The 19,627-nt window shown below is 42.9% G+C and overlaps 5 protein-coding genes across 9 annotated transcripts in view; 4 read left to right on the forward strand and 1 right to left on the reverse strand.

Moving 5' to 3' along the window:
• rspo3 (R-spondin 3) overlaps nucleotides 1-1,483 on the forward strand; it is a 42,403-nt gene extending 40,920 nt beyond the window's left edge. For both annotated transcript variants that reach the window (XM_052064807.1, XM_052064809.1), the window contains one exon: nucleotides 586-1,483. In XM_052064807.1, the coding sequence (XP_051920767.1) occupies nucleotides 586-791 (206 nt within the window). In that variant the 3' untranslated portion in view covers nucleotides 792-1,483. The remainder of the gene's footprint in view (nucleotides 1-585) is intronic.
• A 3,774-nt stretch (nucleotides 1,484-5,257) lies between these two features.
• On the reverse strand, nucleotides 5,258-6,486 carry mdh2 (malate dehydrogenase 2, NAD (mitochondrial)). The gene has a single exon (XM_052064817.1). It carries the CDS (start codon nucleotides 6,352-6,354, stop codon nucleotides 5,341-5,343), a length of 1,014 nt encoding a protein of 337 aa, XP_051920777.1. The 5' UTR covers nucleotides 6,355-6,486; the 3' UTR covers nucleotides 5,258-5,340.
• Nucleotides 6,487-10,277: 3,791 nt separating this feature from the next.
• Nucleotides 10,278-19,334, forward strand: LOC127600310 (E3 ubiquitin-protein ligase rnf146-like). Of its 4 annotated transcripts, XM_052064798.1 has the most exons (4): nucleotides 10,278-10,628; nucleotides 10,889-10,972; nucleotides 11,824-11,883; nucleotides 17,286-19,334. In XM_052064798.1, exon 4 carries the CDS (start codon nucleotides 17,298-17,300, stop codon nucleotides 18,468-18,470), a length of 1,173 nt encoding a protein of 390 aa, XP_051920758.1. In that variant the 5' UTR covers nucleotides 10,278-10,628; nucleotides 10,889-10,972; nucleotides 11,824-11,883; nucleotides 17,286-17,297; the 3' UTR covers nucleotides 18,471-19,334. The 4 variants fall into 4 exon arrangements, with proteins under 4 accessions (XP_051920758.1, XP_051920756.1, XP_051920755.1 ...); XM_052064796.1 differs by having other exon boundaries at nucleotides 10,278-10,972; XM_052064795.1 differs by lacking the exons at nucleotides 10,278-10,628; nucleotides 10,889-10,972 and adding an exon at nucleotides 10,973-11,122.
• On the forward strand, nucleotides 17,298-18,470 carry LOC127601229 (E3 ubiquitin-protein ligase rnf146-like). Its single transcript, XM_052066293.1, has one exon. It carries the CDS (start codon nucleotides 17,298-17,300, stop codon nucleotides 18,468-18,470), a length of 1,173 nt encoding a protein of 390 aa, XP_051922253.1.
• Nucleotides 19,335-19,607: 273 nt separating the features above from the next.
• Nucleotides 19,608-19,627, forward strand: part of cmc1 (C-x(9)-C motif containing 1) — a 226,517-nt gene continuing 226,497 nt past the window's right edge. Inside the window, exon 1 of the mRNA XM_052064890.1 lies at nucleotides 19,608-19,611. The gene's annotated coding sequence lies outside the window, so the exon portion shown is untranslated. The remainder of the gene's footprint in view (nucleotides 19,612-19,627) is intronic.

Below are 19,627 nucleotides of genomic sequence, written 5' to 3' on the forward strand. Positions count from 1 at the left end.
GCAATTGAATTGCTGTTAAACACTGACCCCTACTGGTCGTTAGTCACAATGACTTTAAGGCGCGTTGATTGCAACAACAAACTGTTCAAAATGATTTTGTTTAGTGCTTGTATACTCACCATTCACACAAAACCGAGTGCACCCGAGCATTGCACGATACAATAAAATTGACAACATAAAGTCTGAATTTTGAAATATAGTATGTGTGGGTATGTGGTTGAGATGGTAACCAAAACCAAACGTTTTGAACGCTCTTTCTGAGGTAATGGACACAATTGAAATACAGAGTAAGACTTCTGGGACTGTGATACTCATTATTGAGCAATACTGTCTGTACTGTCAATAATAAATATTGCACAGCTTTTACAGTGGAACTCATCAGGTTGTGCAGGTATACCTAACATGGTGGATAGGAAGTCGGTGTTAGCTGAAGGTGAGCCCTGGGAATACAGACCAGGCAAGAGTTAAGCAAGGTGATAACATTTGTATTGCTGTTAGCTCCAGTGAAAGCAAAGCACATTGTAGTACAGTCAATAGACTTCACTTAAGTGAAACATGTGAATATAATCCCTGTTCCCAATTTAGGACGAAGGCCTAATGATCGAAAACAACGGCGGAATCGCAACAACAACCGCAAAGACAACAAGGGCATCAGAAGGGAGAAGAAACGAGAGCGCGAGAGGGCTCGAGACACGGGGGACCGCCAAGACAGCAGGAACAAAACGGAGCACAGGCATCGGCGAGGTCATTACCTGGAGCCTTTCTCCCCCAAGGAGGGCCTTGAACAGTAGCTCTGTGGACATGTTCAAATAAGTCTAACACCTCCCAAAACCTTCCTCCTCCTCTTGCCTCTCACCCACTCTTTGCCCATTTCTACTCCTGTCTGCGGGGGTGTCGCTGCTACCTGTACGATTTGAATAAACTGTTAATGCACAAGCTGGATTGGGGCATATGGAGCCTAAAGGTTGAAAGTGTTTTTATTTTTCTGTGTTGCGACTCTTCATTAACATCCACCACTGACTCATGCCTCATTTCAAAAATGAAAGAGCCGCTGCCGAGACTGCTGCTGGAACTAAAGAACAAAGAAAACATCAGCGTGTAAAAGCAGTGAGCTTGTTGATATGGTTATTTAATGGGACTCTGGTACAACGATGTGCTCTTGGATTTTGAATCTAGATTTTGCAACATTATGTAGAACATTTTGTTTATTTTTCATGACTTTTAGATCCATGTACTTTATTTTATTTGGTGAACATTTTTTAAAGACAAAGACATAAAGAGAGTTTGTTCTTGCCATCTTGTGAGTGTTTCCTAACCATCATAGAAATTGATGTACTGTAGTGGAACCTTCATTGCCCAGTCAAAGAAAGCCAAGCACCTGGACAAAGTTCACTCTGACTGAACCTTTTGACTGAACACACATTTCGTCATGGAAACAAAACAAGTTCTATGCGCGTGAGAAAATAAATCAAATTCACCACCAGGTTTTTCAGTTTTTTTTTTTAAATGGACTTGTGCTGCTCAACAAACATCCAGAGCCACCTGTATGTTAAATAAAACTATAATGGGTTTCATAGCCTCATCTCTTCTTTGTTCTTTTGGGAGTCACAAGTGTATGATAAAAGTTGACATGCAATAATTTGTGTACCAAACTATCAGTAATTTATAAAATGTTTACACAATGAGAGGCCCGAAATAGTCACACCCTCCTTTGTGGAGTTCCTGTGTGCTCCTTGTGCTTGTGGGATTTCCCCGGTTGCTCAAGCTTAATTCCACAACTTCCAAACCTTTTTTTTCTGATTGCTTAAGCGCATGGCAAAACATTGTTGTATTTCTTAACTCTTCAAACCGATGTAATTTTTTTTTTGGATCAAACAATTAACACAAATACATTAGCTCACCCCCTTTCCCTCTTGCATTTTCACCCCCCAAGTCTAATTCTCACTCTTCCTGCTTCCTCCATTCTACTCCACACGGACAGCAGACCTGTCTGTGGCTTCGTGCTCAGGCTTTTGCAAAGTCAACTAATTATCTCAAACAGTTTTCTCCTCTGACTGTATTTCCAGACAGTTGGTAGAATAATGTAAATAATTGCCATGAATGTGCATAGTTTTTCAAGAAGTGTATTGATCATTTGGAATATCGGTGTAAAGCAGTGAGTTGTGCGTTACAAAATAACAAACTCAGTACAAAGCAGATTTTGTGCTTTTAGTTTTGCAAATTCAGTGAGTGGTTTTGCGAGAGATATTAGTTTTAGAAATTGTGCGACCAGAATCACTGTTGGAGTTTAAGCATTCAGAGAAAAAAAAATCAAGGGGAAAATATGTTTAAAATATTAAATACGGCACGCCTCCCCAACAGGAGGCGGCTATGTTTCAGCAACGGTACCCAATGGAGACTAAACTTGCACTTACTCCGTCACTTGAGGGACTAGCTAGCAGAAACTGTTGGTAATTGGATTGGATAAACTTTATTGTCGAATGTACTGTATGTGTAACATACAACACAGATGAAATGTTTTCCCTTTCAACATAAAACAAGAGGAGCCGCTGCGGGATGCCACTTTGTTTGTCAAGTCTTGTCTCTCTGAAGTACTGTCGTGCGCGTTCTTCAATTTGCACATGATCGAGCTTAGTTAATTGCATTCTATTACTTCACCACGAGATGGCAATAAATTCTACACACTGTGCCTTGTAGTGAAGAATGGAAACAGTGGGATGAGTACCGGTAATTATTAGTGAAGCTAGTGGTAGTAGTAATTAGTAATTAAAAGTCTATCCAGCTTTGTGCCCTAAGATTGATGGACCAGAGTGGTTGGGACCGGCTCACCTACTCACTCATGACGTGAGTGAGAATCAGATATTTAGGGTTGTTTTATGAAGGTAATGTAGGATATTATCAAAAAGCATTACTCCACAAGTAAAAAGGGACATGCCAGGTGACTTCTTGAGCAGGGGCACTGCGAGATTTCAGTCCATTACCTCACAATGCATAAAAATATTTATGACCTTCTCAACAAACCATCCTCTGATGGTTTTGCAGCTCATTCCAACCATGAGCCAGCCCATCTCCAATCTTATGGAATCTTTGGACAGCTCTTTTCTTTTTACCATGGTGGTGTACAGACTGGAAAATAAGAAGAGGATTCCTAGCATAGGTGTGCTTTATACAAATCAGTTGAGCTCAGGTGTATTGTTAATTGTTTAATCAGGCCAAACAAAAAAAGATAGTGTGTTTTCGGTAACATGAAATGTCAGCATAGGGTCGGTAGGTCGGACAAAGTTTTTTCCCCCATCAAAAATTTAAACAAAATAACCATAAAACATAAAACAAGAATACATTGCCGCAGGCGCCTTTTTAGTTTTCTCCCCGCTCTGGACTCAGGGGGCCGGGGCGCGCCGCCGCCTCCGCCGTCCTCGGTGTTTACTCGGCCCGAGGTGCTCATCAAATAGTTCGCTGATTTTTTTCGATACATCAATGGATGTTATTTTCTTAACATTACAGTGCGAGCATGAAACTGTAACAGAAAACGCGGAGAACAGATCGTGGTCGCCGCCATGTTTCAATGTTGTTGACAGGTGACAGGGGAAACGACGCGCGCGCTCAACTTGAATATCGCGAGAGTTTGCACCGATGTAAACCCTCTACACAAAAATGTACAGGGTTGTTTGAAAAAAATGCCGACCGTAAAGTTTTTTTTCGACGTAGAAATTCCCGGTCGGTCGGGTTACTGGAAACACACTACTTTTTTTTCTACGCCTTATGCAGAGCGGTGTGCCACATGGGCATTGGATGGATGGATTTGACTGAAATCCAGCCTACTTATCATTATCAAGAAGCCTTGAAAAAGGCTTCAAGAATGTACAGTACAACCCCCCCCCCCCCATTTGTGAGCAGACATTAAATTTCGGCATTACAGTATTTCAACTCGGGCAGTCCGCGTTTACATATAGTATCATGCTTCCTGAAACAAAGGGATGTGTAGGAAGTGGCAAAGCTATTGATTTGGTTACATTGTTGTTGTAACCTGCACTTGAATTTGTGCCTTCACAGTCTGGTATTAACTTCAACCCATGTGGCAGATTTATGTTGTGGTGAGTGAGTCCCAAACTGCCCGTCAAATATTTAGTCAGTTTATACCCGCAATTACAAAAGAAAAAAAAACTGTCTTCCATATACTTATATTGATGCTTCATTTGCCTTTACCTCACTATTCTATAATGCATAACATATCTGATAGTTTGTTGCAATAAACATAAATGGTTGAGAAATACATTTGAAGAGTACTTTTACAAATGCAAATCACAATTGAAATTTTGAGGAAATCACAATTAATTATATTCCTGAATCGTTAAAACTTAAATTCAATGAAATTAGTGGTTTGGGGGTTTTTTTGGACGGGTGATCAGTCACTGGTCGTTGACACATCTCACTTGTCTTGATCACTTGTCACTTACATTTCATTTTACAATTAAATGTAAAAGTAGTCACAGCATGGCCAAACACGAGTTTAAGTGAATTTGTCGCGTTTCATTAGAAAATGGAAAGATGGTGGTGCTTTGATTTGAACATGTTTTAAATGTCTCCATCTTCCAACAAACCTGATTCACATGATCAGCTCATCGGGAAGTTCTGCATAAGTATTATCGTATTATTATTATTATTATTTTGATCATTTCAATCAGGTGTGTTGGAGGAAGGAGACATCTTAACATGTTGGAGAGGGGCCCCCTGAGGACCAAATTTGGTGACCCCAAAACTATAGTGTATGGACATTCAGTGGCCACATCATAGGCTCACCAACACTTGCTAGTTAGTCTGTTAGTAAATACAAGACACGCCCACAACCCCATTGAAAATGGTACAAATCTGGTCATCTCATCGGATTGTGGAAGATTAACTACAACTGCCCACAAAGTAATGTTTTTAATAAAAAAAAAACAGGCCTTGCTGTATTTTTAACCTATTGTTTATTGATGGTCACTGGTGTTTTACTCTGTGACATTTTTGAGCATGAAAATCATTGATGACAACATTTCGTCTTGAGCAATGACTCATACTGATTTACGAAAAGAAGTGAAATGTATATTTGAAAAATAGCACATAAGAGAGTGCACAAATTGTAGCTGGATGAAACCACATCTGAAAAGATAAGGGAAATCCCATTGAGAGAAAGGGACAGCACAATGGTCAAAGTTCATTCAATTTCAGATCATTGTTCAAGTCAAAGAAAAGCAACAGAGGAAGAAACACGATGTGGAGTTTTGTCAAAGAGCCTTTTAATTTAAGACAGGAAATACCAATGACAGTGGCAAGCTGCAGCTACTTTAATGTCCCTGTTTACTTCATCTTGGCCACAAAATCTTCGCCCTTCTTGATGGAGCCCTTCAGCTCATCAATGGCGTCAGCGACCAGCTTCTCCTCGAAGGGGGACAGCTTGCCGAGCCCGAGGTTTTTCTCAATGCCATTCTTGCCAAGGAGGAGAGGCGTGGAGAAGTACTTGCATTCTGTCTCCTCAGATCTGACAAAGGCACATTCTACCACAGCCTCCTTTCCATTCATGGCATCCAAGACAGAAAAGGTGAAGCGCGCACCAGCATATGCCATGGAGAGGGTAGCAGAACCAGCTCCGGCCTTGGCCTTCACCACTTCTGTGCCGGCATCCTGGATCCTGAGGGTCAATGCCGACAACTGGTCAGCAGGGAAGTCCACTTTGGGGGTGCACTGGGAAATTAGGGGAATGATGGTCTTCCCTGCGTGACCCCCAATAACAGGCACACTGACACGGGCTGGATCAAGACCTTTCAGCTCAGCCACAAAGGTATTGGCTCTGACAATGTCCAAGGTGGTGACACCAAACACTCTGTTAGGGTTGTATAATCCATGCTTCTTCATGACCTCTGCCGTTATAGGTACGGTGGAGTTGACAGGGTTAGCAATAATGCAGATCATTGCTTCAGGACAGTTGCGAGCACAGGCATCGGCCAACGTGGCTACGATGGTAGCGTTGGTGTTGAAGAGGTCGTCACGAGTCATGCCGGGCTTTCTGGGCACACCAGCGGGGATGACGACGACTTCGCAGCCCTGCAGTGCAGCATCGAGCTGGTCGGGACCCATGTAGCCGCTGACCTGCGCTCTTGTTTCGATGTGGCTAAGGTCTGCAGCCACCCCAGGCGTGTGAGCGATGTCATAGAGTGAGAGTTGACTCACCAAGGGGCTGTTCTTGAGGAGCAAAGACAGCGGTTGGCCTATTCCGCCAGACGCTCCCAGCACCGCCACTTTGGTGTGCTTCTGCGACGAGGTGGACAAGCTCCTGGTGAGGCTGATCGTAGGTCTTACGGCACGTGAAAACATTTCGCGATTGTTTTGTCTTTTCTTCGCCGAGTTTTGGAGTAGCACCCAACAAATCCCTCTCCTCTGTGACACCAATGTCCTCTAGCAGCTCACGAACAGGAAGAGATAGTCGCTGTCTGCGTTCAGACAAATCTCGCGTTATCCTACGTCACGTCAGTTTGCGTAAGCGCGCGTTCCTCTGCGTGTTGGAGCCAATAGTATCCGGCTGCAGACTCGGAGGAGGTAGTTTCAGGCAATGGTAGACAAACGCCGGAAGTGACTGTGGTAAGTTTTGGCAAAATGATTTTCAAAATAAAATCCCAGAGTGGCTGTGGTAAGTTGAGGCATTTATCTTAACTATACACTTACCAAGACTTACTGTATCTATAAATAAATCGACTGCAAATGAAAGTGAAATGTTCATGAATTTTAATAGGGAATTTAAATTATTTTATCATTCTTTAAAAATTAAGTTAAGATTATTAATTTTTTAATCAAAATAATTTGAGATAGAATTACTTATTTGATGACCTACTTTGCAATACAACTAAAATTAGTAGCTCTTAGACTGCGTGGTTAAAATAACAGGTTTGACGAGTAGAATCAATAATTCATAAGGTTTTAATATAATACAATAATTACAAAACACCTGGATTTTTATGCATTATGATAAATTAAACAAATTCTCAAAATATCAATATCACACAACTTCAAACCAGCATGTATGAAGCTTGATGGAACTGTTCTTAAGTTTAACAAAAAAAGGGCTAAATTAAACCAGATTCTGTGTCCCAGCCAAAATGTATGTAATATTCCCCAAATGATCCATGTCCATTTCTAAAGCACTGTAGGATTCAAACATAAAACACAAAAAGTATTTTTGAAAAAGCACTTTATTGCTCACTCACTCCCCTTGTTGTCGCAACTCCTTTTGGATCCTCTGCTCAAATTCCTCTCTTTCACTGAAATAAGGTTGTAAAACATGAAATGCAACAGAAACTGAAATGTTTTGAAATGTATTATTTGGTACATGAGAAAGGGAGTAAGGATTTAATTGGATTTTAGTTGAAAGAGAATTAGACAGTTTACTCTTACCTTGTGTGTACGTTTGTCCAACAATAAATAAGTGTTCGGCATGTGCCACTGAGACCTTGTGGGTCACGGCGAGACCATAAATAATAGCCTATTAAGAGAAAAGGATTTGTACATTGTGTGAATATGAGTAATGAGGACCGGCTCACTCAGGGACACCTTCCCTGGACAGTGCTGGCAGATCATTTCCAATGGGATGAGGTGCTTGGGAGATTCCTTTTCCACTGATGGAAGCCTTAAATGTTCAGGGAGAACAGCGGGCAATGTTTTGTTCTGGAGAAAGTACAGTACTCAATAATCTTTTCCATTTTTTTCACGCGTTTTGGTGGGTAGGCTAGGTCCTTATAGTCAGTCTCGTCATGTTTGTCTTTGTCCATTGCTGCTGTGGATTGCACTTCCACCTCATCAGAAGTGCGTGCTTTCCGAAACAGCGTCCAATTCGTCTCAAATAAGTGGCATTATTTGTGTGGACATGATCTGTTTTTTTTTTAAGCAAGGACAGTGCCATGTATTTTTTTTTTGTGCCATAAGAAACCATGACTCTCCCCAATCGGCTGAAATATGACACTGTAGGTTCATAAATCTATATGCACTTTTTGGACTGTGGAGTTCCAATGTTGGTGTATACAGACAATGGAATGTTGTTTTCTTTGGCATGCTCTTGTCAGAGCAGCTTCTTGTCCTCAGCAAACCACTTGCTGCTAACCATCTCGGTCAGAGTCTCCTCCTTCAGCACAGGGTGTGAAGCATACAATGAACAGTATACTATGGATCTGAGGTGTACACCCTGATGAGAAGGCAATCCACTCCTCAATGCAAATTCAATGTTTCTCTGGCAGTCGGATGATTCACATGAAACATGCTGATTTTCACCCCATTTTTAAAGCCGAACATGAAGGGGAAAAAAGTACTACAGTACGACTTTGAAACAACATATATTCCATTAATGGGATCGATGCACTTATTCCCGAGGTGGTGCATTGCTGTCACATCCTTTTGCCTTTTAGTGTGCTTTCTTTCAATAGGCCTTTTAATGTTTTTCTTATTGAACATAATATGGCAGATGGGACATTTTTGAGTAATCTGTCGATGACTGATTTTTTTCATCCGTCCACCTTGCGGTATGGGCACTGTAGGTGGCGAGGCACTGTGTGGGTCAGAAGCAGGCAGCACAGAGGATGCAGCAGCACATGGCGCAGGAGCAAGAGGCGCAGTGGAGAGAGGGGCAACAGATGGGGCAATGGATGATGCAGCCACATCAGGCAGCACAGACGGTGGTGCATCAGCAGGTGGCGTAGCAGTAGAAGGTCCAGCAGTAAAAGGTCCAGTGGTAGAAAGTCCAGCAGAGGGTGGGGAAGCAGAGGGATGGGCAGCGGTGGGTGGGGCAGCAAAAGGTGAGACGGCGGTGGGTTGTGGGGATGCAGGCGCCTTAGCAGCAGCAGCAGAGACCATCAAAGCAGGGTGTCTCCTTACACATGCAAAGGTGATTTATGAAGGGTACCCGGCGCATTATTATTCCACGGCAATAGATGCAATGGAAGTGCAGCTTTGGTCGGGATTGTAGCCCACATATATGAATGGTATACCCTGTAATAGAAAATAGATCTTAAATGTTTTAAATAAGGGCGGCCCGGTAGTCCAGTCGTTAGCACGTCGGCTTCACAGTGCGGAGGTACCGGGTTCGATTCCAGCTCCGGCCGCCCTGTGTGGAGAGTTTGTATGTTCTCCCCGGTGCTGCGTGGGTTTTCTCCGGGTGCTCCGGTTTCCTCCCACATTCCAAAAAACATGTGTGGCAGGCTGATTGAACGCTCTAAATCGTCCCTAGGTGTGAGTGTGAGCGCGGATGGTTGTTCGTCTCTGTGTGCCCTGCGATTGGCTGGCAACCGATTCAGGGTGTCCCCGCCTACTGCCCGGAGACGGCTGTGATAGGCTCCAGCGTCCCCTGCCACCCTCGTGAGGATCAAGCGGTATGGAAGATGAATGAATGAATGAATGTTTTAAATAATCATTTACAATTATCATAGACAACATCTTTATAAATGATCAGCTACAACAGGTCACTGAGTGATTGGTTAGGAGCTATCCAAATAAAAATTATCTATACTGTGACTCACACAAATTGTGTCTCGCAAACTTACCTTCATGTGATATTGCTCGGTTAAAAATGGCCCTCCACATGGTCCTTTACCGTGCAGTAGTATGTGGGTTTAAACCATGCAGGCTGGCAGAATGGACAGTGGTACATACTGCAACAGGTGTTGCATTTTTGCAGCTCAGGGACAGATGTCCCTCGTTGTATTGTGACATACATCTGGAAAATAAAGAGAATGAATTGTGAAATCTACCATGTCAATATAATTCTACAGAAAACTAAGGCTATAATAATAAAACTATGATTTTTTTAATTGCTACTGTCAAAAGTATTAGGGATCCCATACGACGTTGCGTGTTTTTCCCAGTGCTTTTTAAAGTCACAAAGAAACGAAGAGGAGGACATTAATATAGAGGGACTGGGAAAATAATGTTACGTAAAATTCTGCATTAGCACAGATGCATTTAAATCTAATATTTTAAACTGATCAACATGACACAATGCGCAGTCAATTTTTAATCGAATGCACATATTTTGCGCTTTTAGTATTTCTTTGACGCAGCCCAAAGCCCTTTAAAAATGACCAGTATTTATTTACCCATTCACAAACAATATCCGAAATTAAATTATTAATGTCAACGTCGTTTTTACATTATCATCTAATTAATAAACAACGAGGCGTGCTAATACATTTCATCCTCACCTGAGCTATACTATATATTCTATCGTCGAGAGAATGTGAGTGTAGCCGGGATTCAAGTTAGCATAAAGTTTTCATTGACGCTCGTCGATTGATTACCATCGTAGTTGTTGTCGTGCATTAAAATAACACAACTCCGTTTTACTTTTAGTTGATTTTGCTGTTAAACTATCTTACAATTCCAGGGCCTTTTAAACATTTTTAACATCCACATGCGACTTACTTCTGAATCGGGCATTATCCTTCTGACGTCAAATCCGGCGCAACGTTACTTGCCTAAACCTACCTTTCCCTGGATCGGCCTTCTACGGGTCTGCAGCTGGACTCTTCTCGTTGGACCTTTTCAAATTAACCTCTAATCAAAACAAAATACGCAACGCATTCTGTAGAAAGGTGAAAGGCGAATGTCCAGTTCAGGTTTTACACGTTAACTGATATGTATCAGTACTTTATCACGTAAAGTAGAACATTCTACACCTAAACACCAGTTACTTTAGCACATACTTCAAGCAATCTTTGTATCTCTTCCGTTTGATTTGACATTTGCGACACTGTAGTCAATATTATTGTAGTCGGAAATTGATTTAATCACTATAAAACTGCGTACTTCTCACCTTTGTACAAAAGAATAATTTGACAATTCCCTAACATGACGATAACATTCTTTTTAGGGCGTTTGTGTTCCTTTGGATTTACTGTATTAACAGGAACGTCAACATCTCGGATGTGACGTAATTGATCATCGAAATTCCGAGGTAAATTGAATGCGTCTCTCCACTTTCTTTTTATCCGGTGGAAAACAAACCCAGGAAACGGTGGAACGTGTTTGATTGATTTTTAGAATTGACGCCTCTTGATTTAAATGTAGCTGTTTGGAAGAAGTGGACAACGATATAATCAGTACGGTATGTACATAGGAGCTGCCTGGACAGAGACGCGAAGGGAAAGGTGCTCCTTGTTGTTAATGTCGACCTGCTAAAATAAACCAGCGCCATCACATGAACCCCGTCTATTTGCTGGAGTCATATTACTGCCCTTTGCCGAGCTAGCCGTAGCAAATCGCAGTTACGATAGTAGAGTCCACCGTGAACACCAATTTGTTCAAGTTTGTGATTTAGCCATTTTACGTATTCGTTTGAACGCCTTTTCTTCGTTCGTTTCTCAATCGTTATTTCATCTAGTGCATTCGCACTGTCATCCACCACAGGGTGGTGGTGGGTGTAAATTTTACAGCGCTATCTCTTTGTTGTCCTGCAGTTGGTAAGGTGCGTGAGCTGCTTTTTCAGTGGCTTTAACGTTGTTTTTAAGGTACTTTTTTCGCTGTAAAGAGGCCATCAGCATCAACGTGGAGCGATTTGCCGACTCTATTGGTGCCGTGCATGTCAGACAATTAACAGAGTGCCCCTTTGTTCCAAACACTCGTTCGTGTTAGCAACAGCTGTGTCCACTGTGTCGAAATTCTTTGTAATGTCACGAATGAAATGCATCTTGTTTCTCAAATGCGTCATAAATCTTAACACCAGGAAATTCTAAATGTATGGTTTGTCTTGACGATGAAAATTCACTTGATTAAAAATGCCATACTTTCTTTGTGGACTACTTATAGGTCAAATTTGGAAAGTCCGCCAGCACGTCTCATGATCCATGAACATTAAGGTGACTTAATGTGAGTATGCATATTGTGTTTAAAGCCCCTGTTTTGGTTGAGCTTGTTTCCCATAAGAATGTCAGATTTTCTCTGCCTTTGTTTTTTTCTTGAGGGTGTGCATGGAACATGGACACTAGAGGGCCGTTCACACGGCACGCATTTGCTCCGGTGCTGCACCGAGATACTTTGTTGCGGGATATTTTGCACCGCAGCAAATTGTGTGGAGCGTTCACACGTACAAAGCCGCTGAGCGGGGCAGCCCCGTTACAGTGTCGGGGCTGACCCACTTGCGTTCACACGGCAGTTTCTGCAGCGGAGCAAAACGACAGAAAACAAATGAGCTGTCGTGTTGGTTCTTTTTAAAACGTGCTGTATATACACAACTCAAGCGACTACTGGACCGGCACGTCCTTCTCCTTCTCGGATTCCGTGCCTTCTGCTTGAGAGTGACCGCCCCCGAAAACGTAAATCAACAATTACTTCAATGACACTCAGAAAAGCAAACGCGTAATGAGCCAAACAGAAAATCAAGAGAGGAAATCACAAAATAAATTATATGGGGTGCGGGGGGTTGTGAACACACAACAAAGGAACAAAGTACACAAACAACTCAGAGACAGTCCAATCTCCTACAAAAGGAAAGATGTTACTAGCCAAGTCTTGTGTCGTTATGAATCAACACATTACGGAAGTCCGACAGAGCACGAAAGCAACGCATTCTCGCCATACGTACTCTTCACAAGCATTTGCTCTGGAGCTAATTTAACCCAGTTGCGTTCACTGGTGCTGCTTCGCAAACGAGCATTTGCTGCGGAGCAAATTTGGTCCTGTATAAGCTCTTCTCCGGAGCTAATTTGCACGTGTGAACGCTCTACTGGGGCAGCCCCGGTGCAGCACCGGACCAAATCTTGCCGTGTGAACAGCCCTTAAGATGTTGGCTTGTAGCATTGCTTCTCAATTATTTTCTGTCATGCCCCCGTTAGGAAGAAGAAAACATCTCGCGCCGTCCCCCCTCCTCGCACGTGACTATAAATAGTATCATTTGTCTATAAAATTATGAGTACACCTCTGCATAACACTGTATTCTTATTAACCTATAAGAGAATAAAAAAGAAAAAATATGGACCAACGTATAACAAAGAATAGCTTTATTAACTGTAACTGAAAAGATTTAAAGTGCATCTGAATTTCAAAAATAAAAATAAATCCTTAATTAAACCGTAAACATTTTTGACTGACCATGTCAGCCCATACGACACTGAAAAATAAAATTACATAAATTCAATAACTAATGTATTCAAACTGATCACTAACATTAACTCAGGAACATAATATGTATTTTAAAAAACACTTTAACCTGCTAAACAAAAATATAATTTGTGGTGATATTTTTTAAATCAAAGATGATGTCTGGATGAATGGCTGCAATGAGCATCTTTTGCAATGCACAGCTTTTCGAAGCGAGGTTTGAAGCAGGACACAGAAACTCTCGGCTCGTGCTCAATATGTAGCCGTGACCTGTATTTTAGTTTACTGAAGTAGCAGTTACAAAGCCGCATGATTGTTGGCAATATTCGGCACGTTTTCGCTGAAAAAACTCAAGCACCTTATCAGCGTGATTGGGGTGTAATGTCTTTGAGTGACGCCTTATTTTATTTGGCTTCATGCTGTCCGCTACCAACATTTTTAGATACAGTAAGCAAGACGATCTTTGCTCGTCTGCCACCGTAGTCACAGTGAAGCCAAGAGCTACATACTCCTTGTCATATTTCCTCCCTTCGAATGCTCCCTGCGCAAACTGCCAATGAGCGCGCTACTGCCCCCTAATGTAGCAGAGTAACTGCACTTCTTTCAAGGACAGTAAAAATAAAAAAATAAAGCGTGCTCCCCGAGGTCAAACGCGCCCCCCCCCCCCCTTGATGTGAGACCCCCCCCTGGGGGGGGCAGCGTTTCTCAAATAGAGAAACGGTGTTTTTCTATTTGAGAAACACTGGATTATAGCCATTAGTATATATTAACAAGTCAAGTCAACTTTGTCAAATATGCTCTATGTGCAACATACAGCACAGATGAAATTTCTTTCCTCTCAACCACAGTGCAACCAACAGAACATAAAATAACAAAATAATACAATACAACACAACACATAAGACACAGACAGTCATGCAGTCTTAACCACTTTTTCTGCATACACTTTGTTGTTTGAAGCAGTTATAGATGAAAGAGGAGAGAATCTGAGTTTTATTTTCAAATAAATTGATTTTATATCACGCTAATGCATTTTCAGGGCGGCCCGGTAGTCCAGTGGTTAGCACGTCGGCTTCACAGTGCAGAGGTAACGGGTTCGATTCCAGCTCCGGCCTCTCTGTGTGGAGTTTGCATGTTCTCCCCGGGCCTGCGTGGGTTTTCTCCGGGTGCTCCGGTTTCCTCCCACATTCCAAAAATATGCATGGCAGGCTGATTGAACACTCTAAAAATTGTCCCTAGGTGTGATTGTGAGTGCGAATGGTTGTTCGTTTCCGTGTGCCCTGCGATTGGCTGGCAACCGATTAAGGGTGTCCCCCGCCTACTGCCCGGTGATGGCTGGGATGGGCTCCAGCACCCCCCGCGACCCTAGTGAGGATCAAGCGGCTCGGAAGATGAATGAATGAATGAATGAATGAATGAATGAATAATGCATTTTCAGTTATTCTCTAAAAATGTATACAGCGCACATTGACTGCTCACCAACGCTCAGTTCCAGCGCTCAGTTCCAGCGAGACGACTGTGGCTTACTCAGTTACCCAAGCATTTTTAATTCCGGTCTTTCACAATGACATGACATTAGCTTGGCAATTGGAATGGCTTCTCTGGCTTTCCCTCTGTTAATCAGACCTCGTAATCCCTTCGTGAGAATGAGGCTTGGAAAAAGTGTAGTTTATCTCCTGCCATTGGAGGTGAGATGACGGAGGGTTTGACTACTGAACTGCAACGTGTTTAGCAGGCAGTAGTAACCAGACCAAGCTTGTTGCTAAAATGGCTGTTACGAGCTGCAGCGGCGTCTTGCCTTAATCCTGCCAACTTCCCGCCTGTAGGTGGCATAAGCAGCCCAGCGAGGCGTTGCGGTCTGCACCATTCAGTTATCACTGTGCCGGAGGGGAACTGTGATTCTCACTTTTGCTATTCCTTGTGTTTTGTGAGTCTCACAATTTAAAAAAAAAAAAGAAACGTCTGTGCTTGTATTGTGTGAAGACATACCCAGCATGCCTTGAGGGCATAAAAATTCTTAATCATTACAGGTTTGTTTTTGGTATTTTATTCTTTCCCAGTGGTATTTATTTGCATTGACCCAACTTATTAATTTTCCATTGACTCTTGGTTGAATTTTGCACTCTAGGTTTGTTATGTACGGTGACGTACGGTGTTACAATTCACGTCTGTATCGTTGTTCAGTGTGCCACTTGGTGGCAGCCGTGCGGCGTAAGATTGGTAAGTGAAAGTATTGGTGTAAAAATCAAGCTGCATTTGACATCTTAATCGCATGCAATTTGCTGCAGGTGACAAATGACGATGGGCGCAATAAAATATTTTCTATTTCGTCTTCGCGATATATGTCGTCAAATTGCCCAGCTGGAGTTTTCAGTAGTCTCATGCTATCCATTACAATGTGATTGCTTGAACAGTGTAAAGTTTGTGAAATCTTTTTAGATCCTAATCCTGCTTTCACCGTCTTCACAACAGCATCTCGGACCTGGCTGGAGTGTTCCTTGGTCTCCATGATGCTCTTTGCACTTTAAACAGCCTGCCGAGCAGGTGCATTTATCCTATCACAGCCTATCACAGAGCAGGTGCATTTGTCCTGAGACTGATTACACACAGGTGGACTGTATTTATTAGTGATGGTGAGATGAAGCCTCATGAACCACCGAAACCTTTAGCCAACTGTGTGATTCATTTACTCGACGGCACGAGCAAGAGTTCACTAAAATGTGTAACCTCAGAAATAAGACCACCTATGTTACTGCTCAAGGTGGTCTTATTTTCGGGGTGGTCTGATTTCTGAAGTGGCATGCAGTAATGATAATGCAGAAGTAATGTGGCTCACATGCAACAATATACTGTAGCGTCATGTATGCACAATGAGTAATAAATGATGGATTGTACATGCAACTGTATTGTACACAAAAGAAATTTAAGCATTTGAATAGTCTATGTATGTATAAGGCAAGAGAAAAAAAACTACATATCACCGCTGGCTCGCTCTCCTGACAGTTTAGCGCCTCCAATGGTGTGCCTTGTTTTGCTTTGTATTATTTCTTTTAAATAGATAAGGATTAAAACGTGTTTGAATTGGTTTTTACAATAAAAAAAAAAGGTTCTGGTTTTTGGGTTGGGATTTCTCCTGTCACGGGGCACAGATGATCCTGGTGTAGAAAAGGTAGATGAGGGCCACTTTGAATGAATGAGGGGAATTGTGTTTTTGTCGTTACCAGTACTGCGGTGGATTTTCGTATTTGTCAATGTTCAGTTCTGCCAAGTATTTCTGAACTTCAGTTGTAGCATTCACTGTCACAGATATTGATTGGGGTATCTGACAGAACTCCCAAACTGGGGAATACTTTTATTTATTTTTTGCTCTTCTTTTTGCTCGTTCCATTGTTCCAACTTGCACATATTTCCATTGGAGAGAACACAACACCAGCAATGCGATGGATTTAAAATGTTGTTTTGCACTTTTTTTTTATGGTTCAAATGACACGCGGCCTAACCGCTAAACCAGATATCCACTTCCTGAATCGTTCACGTGGTACGGTGCTTGAAGGTTTGACGGTCATTGCTTAAATCACCGATCCACGCTCTGCTTTGTGGCTGCACACCGCACACGTTGAAGTCTGTGTTCATTTTGCCCATCACCACTATTTATCATTATAGTCATTTAGCTCAACATTGAATCATTCAGAAATACTCTGAACTTCTACAGTGAGATGGCTGCACTGATCCGACACACCCCACTTTTCAGTGCAGTACCACTGTATTTAGGAATTATGGGGGGGGTTTGAACAGATTTTCGGAAGTACAGATGGAAACAGTTCAAGCACGAGCTGCTGATTGATTTTGAATGTAGTTCATGTTTGCAAATTAATGAGCTCTGCCTCTCCAAAAACATACATACACTCTCTCTGAGTAGTGCACGGGCGCCGAAGTGAATTTCCACACCAAATGTTAATGGTCTCGTTTTTTGTCAACCGGAATTTCCATTAAAAGAAAGTTTCTTGCCTGGTTCAATTTGCAAGGGAAAATACCCCACAAAAAGCAAGGTAAAACTGCAATAGATTAAGTTATAATCACAAATGAAAACTTAGAGTGAAATTGCAGTAACGGAACCGCAATCTTGTGATGCATTCTGTAATGATTTTATTTTTCTCTCATCTCAATTCCAGTACGTGCTAAGGATGGCTAGCTGTGGGGAAGTAGACCACTCTGTTAGCTCACTTCCCCCAAGTAAGAAAGGCGGCGGCGGTAACAACAGCAGCAGCAATGTTGCCGCTGGTAGCGGGAGCAGTACCGAAACATTGTGTCCTGGATCCAACAACACGTCCCCGGCGCTCTCTGTACCCGAGTGTGCCATCTGTCTGCAGAGCTGCGTCCACCCAGTGCAACTCCCATGCCACCACGTCTTCTGTTTCCTGTGTGTAAAGGGGGCATCCTGGCAGAGCAAGCGCTGTGCTCTCTGCAGACAGGAAGTGCCGGATGACTTCTTGGAAAGGCCCACACTTCTCTCTCCAGAGGAGCTGAAAGCGTCCGCAGGAGGTCGGGGCGGGGAAGTGAGTGATCACGCCTGGTATTACGAGGGCCGCAATGGTTGGTGGCAATATGATGTACGAACCAGCCGTGAGCTGGAGGACGCTTTCTCCAAGGGCAAGAAGACGGCGGAGATGCTCATCGCTGGGTTTTTGTATGTAGCCGATTTGGAGAACATGGTGCAGTACAGGCGTAATGAACATGGACGTCGGCGCAAAATGAAGCGGGATGTTTTGGATATTCCTAAGAAGGGAGTGGCTGGGCTACGTTTGGACACTGAGGCCGTCACAGGGGCAATTGGGGCAGCAGGTCGAGAAAACTCTGCTGATGGAGCCGATACCACAGCAGCTGGTGTGCAACAGCAGGGCGTGGTCCTCTCTTCCACGACGTCAGCCCCTCTGCCCACTGCAAGGCCTCCAACTCACTTGGGCGGTCAACCTGGCGGCAGCAGCAGCCCCGCGCTGGAGGACGCTCTCTCACAACTCCAACTCAGCCACAGGCCCACTCCTTTTCATGAGCGATCTGGGGCAGGTGAAGGAGAGGAAGAAGATGAAGAGGACGAGGCTTCACCCTCCAGGTCCTCTGACCCTCACACCTCGGTGGACGAATCCGGCTCTGGAGACTGGAGCGATGACGAAGATCATGATGAAGGGGAAGGGGGAGGCAATGGTGAGCATGAGCCATGGGAGGATTGGCCGCAGAGGCAAAGACTGAACCCTGAGGACAGAGCCCTCCCTGGCGCAGAGTCCATTTCCCCCCCTTCATCATCTACGAGCGGAAGGTCCCGAATGGCGGATGGCCAGTGTGCAGTGACTGAAGTGTGAAGTTTGTCCGAAATCAAGTCACTGTTTGGTTCCATTAATTTATTCTCTTTTTTGTGCTCTCATTCATTCGTTCACTGCTCACAAACTGATTATGTGCTCGAGCAGCTCTGACAGGCTGCTTATTTTAAGTCAGGAGCTCCTGTCGTGTAATTTGACCATCTGCGACATGTCTTGAGAGCGAGTGAGAATGGGGTCGTTCGGAACTGCGTCATTCTCACCGTGAATAGCTGCATTCTAATCATTAACTCTCTCAGCTAACATGACACACATGGAATTCAACATGTGGCTGTTGACTAACGCCCAACCTCTCGGATACGTTTGCTTTCAGAGTTAGCAAATTGTGAATTTTCAGTACACTTGAGTATGTGAAAGAGTAAAGTCTCCTGATCTTTTACTCGCCATTGAGTTTTGATATCGGCATTTGACCTCTCAACTGCTGCTGCTGCATATATATATATATACACATTTCGCACTAAAATTGTTCAAACTCTTGAAGTAATTGGAACTTTAACGTTAAGCATTAGTGTTGTACATTTATAAGTTGGCTACAACCCGAGTATCCTCACTGATGTGTTGCTAAAATAGAAGGTGAAACTGGTGCATGTTTGAAGAGAGTTATTTTAACGCTACATGTGACAAGATGCTCTTGATATTTTGGGTTTGGTGTGGCTAAATGTCCTTTGGTTTTAAATCCGATGCGGCATTAAATACATCAAGCCGTTCCGAATCAAAAAGTTTGAAGTTATTCAACGAGCTTAATCTCCTCAGTTGTTACCACTTTAAATTGATTTTTTTTTTGGTAATCATTTTTGCTTGGCTTTTTTTTACTTGGGTTTGTGAATTTAATAAATGGTCATTTCATCATCACGTGGTCTTTCTTTTTGCCCTAGTAATATGTGTGACTTGTAATTGTTTTCCTTGACAACACTGGTGTCAAAGTCATGGCCCGGGAGCCAGATCATGTGTTGACTATCATGATTCTTTCTGAAATCTGTACCGAAATGTCAAATTGTCATGGGTAATAAATAACATTAAGATTTTGCACCGGCCCTCCGAGGCAAGCGGTAACTCCGAAGTGGCCCGTGACAAAAAATGAGTTTGACACCCCTGCTTTACAACAATAAATTTCAACAGACAGATAACATTTGTCATAAAAT

The sequence above is a fragment of the Hippocampus zosterae genome, chromosome 5, assembly GCF_025434085.1.
Source record: "Hippocampus zosterae strain Florida chromosome 5, ASM2543408v3, whole genome shotgun sequence".
NCBI classification, from domain to species: Eukaryota; Metazoa; Chordata; class Actinopteri; order Syngnathiformes; family Syngnathidae; genus Hippocampus; species Hippocampus zosterae.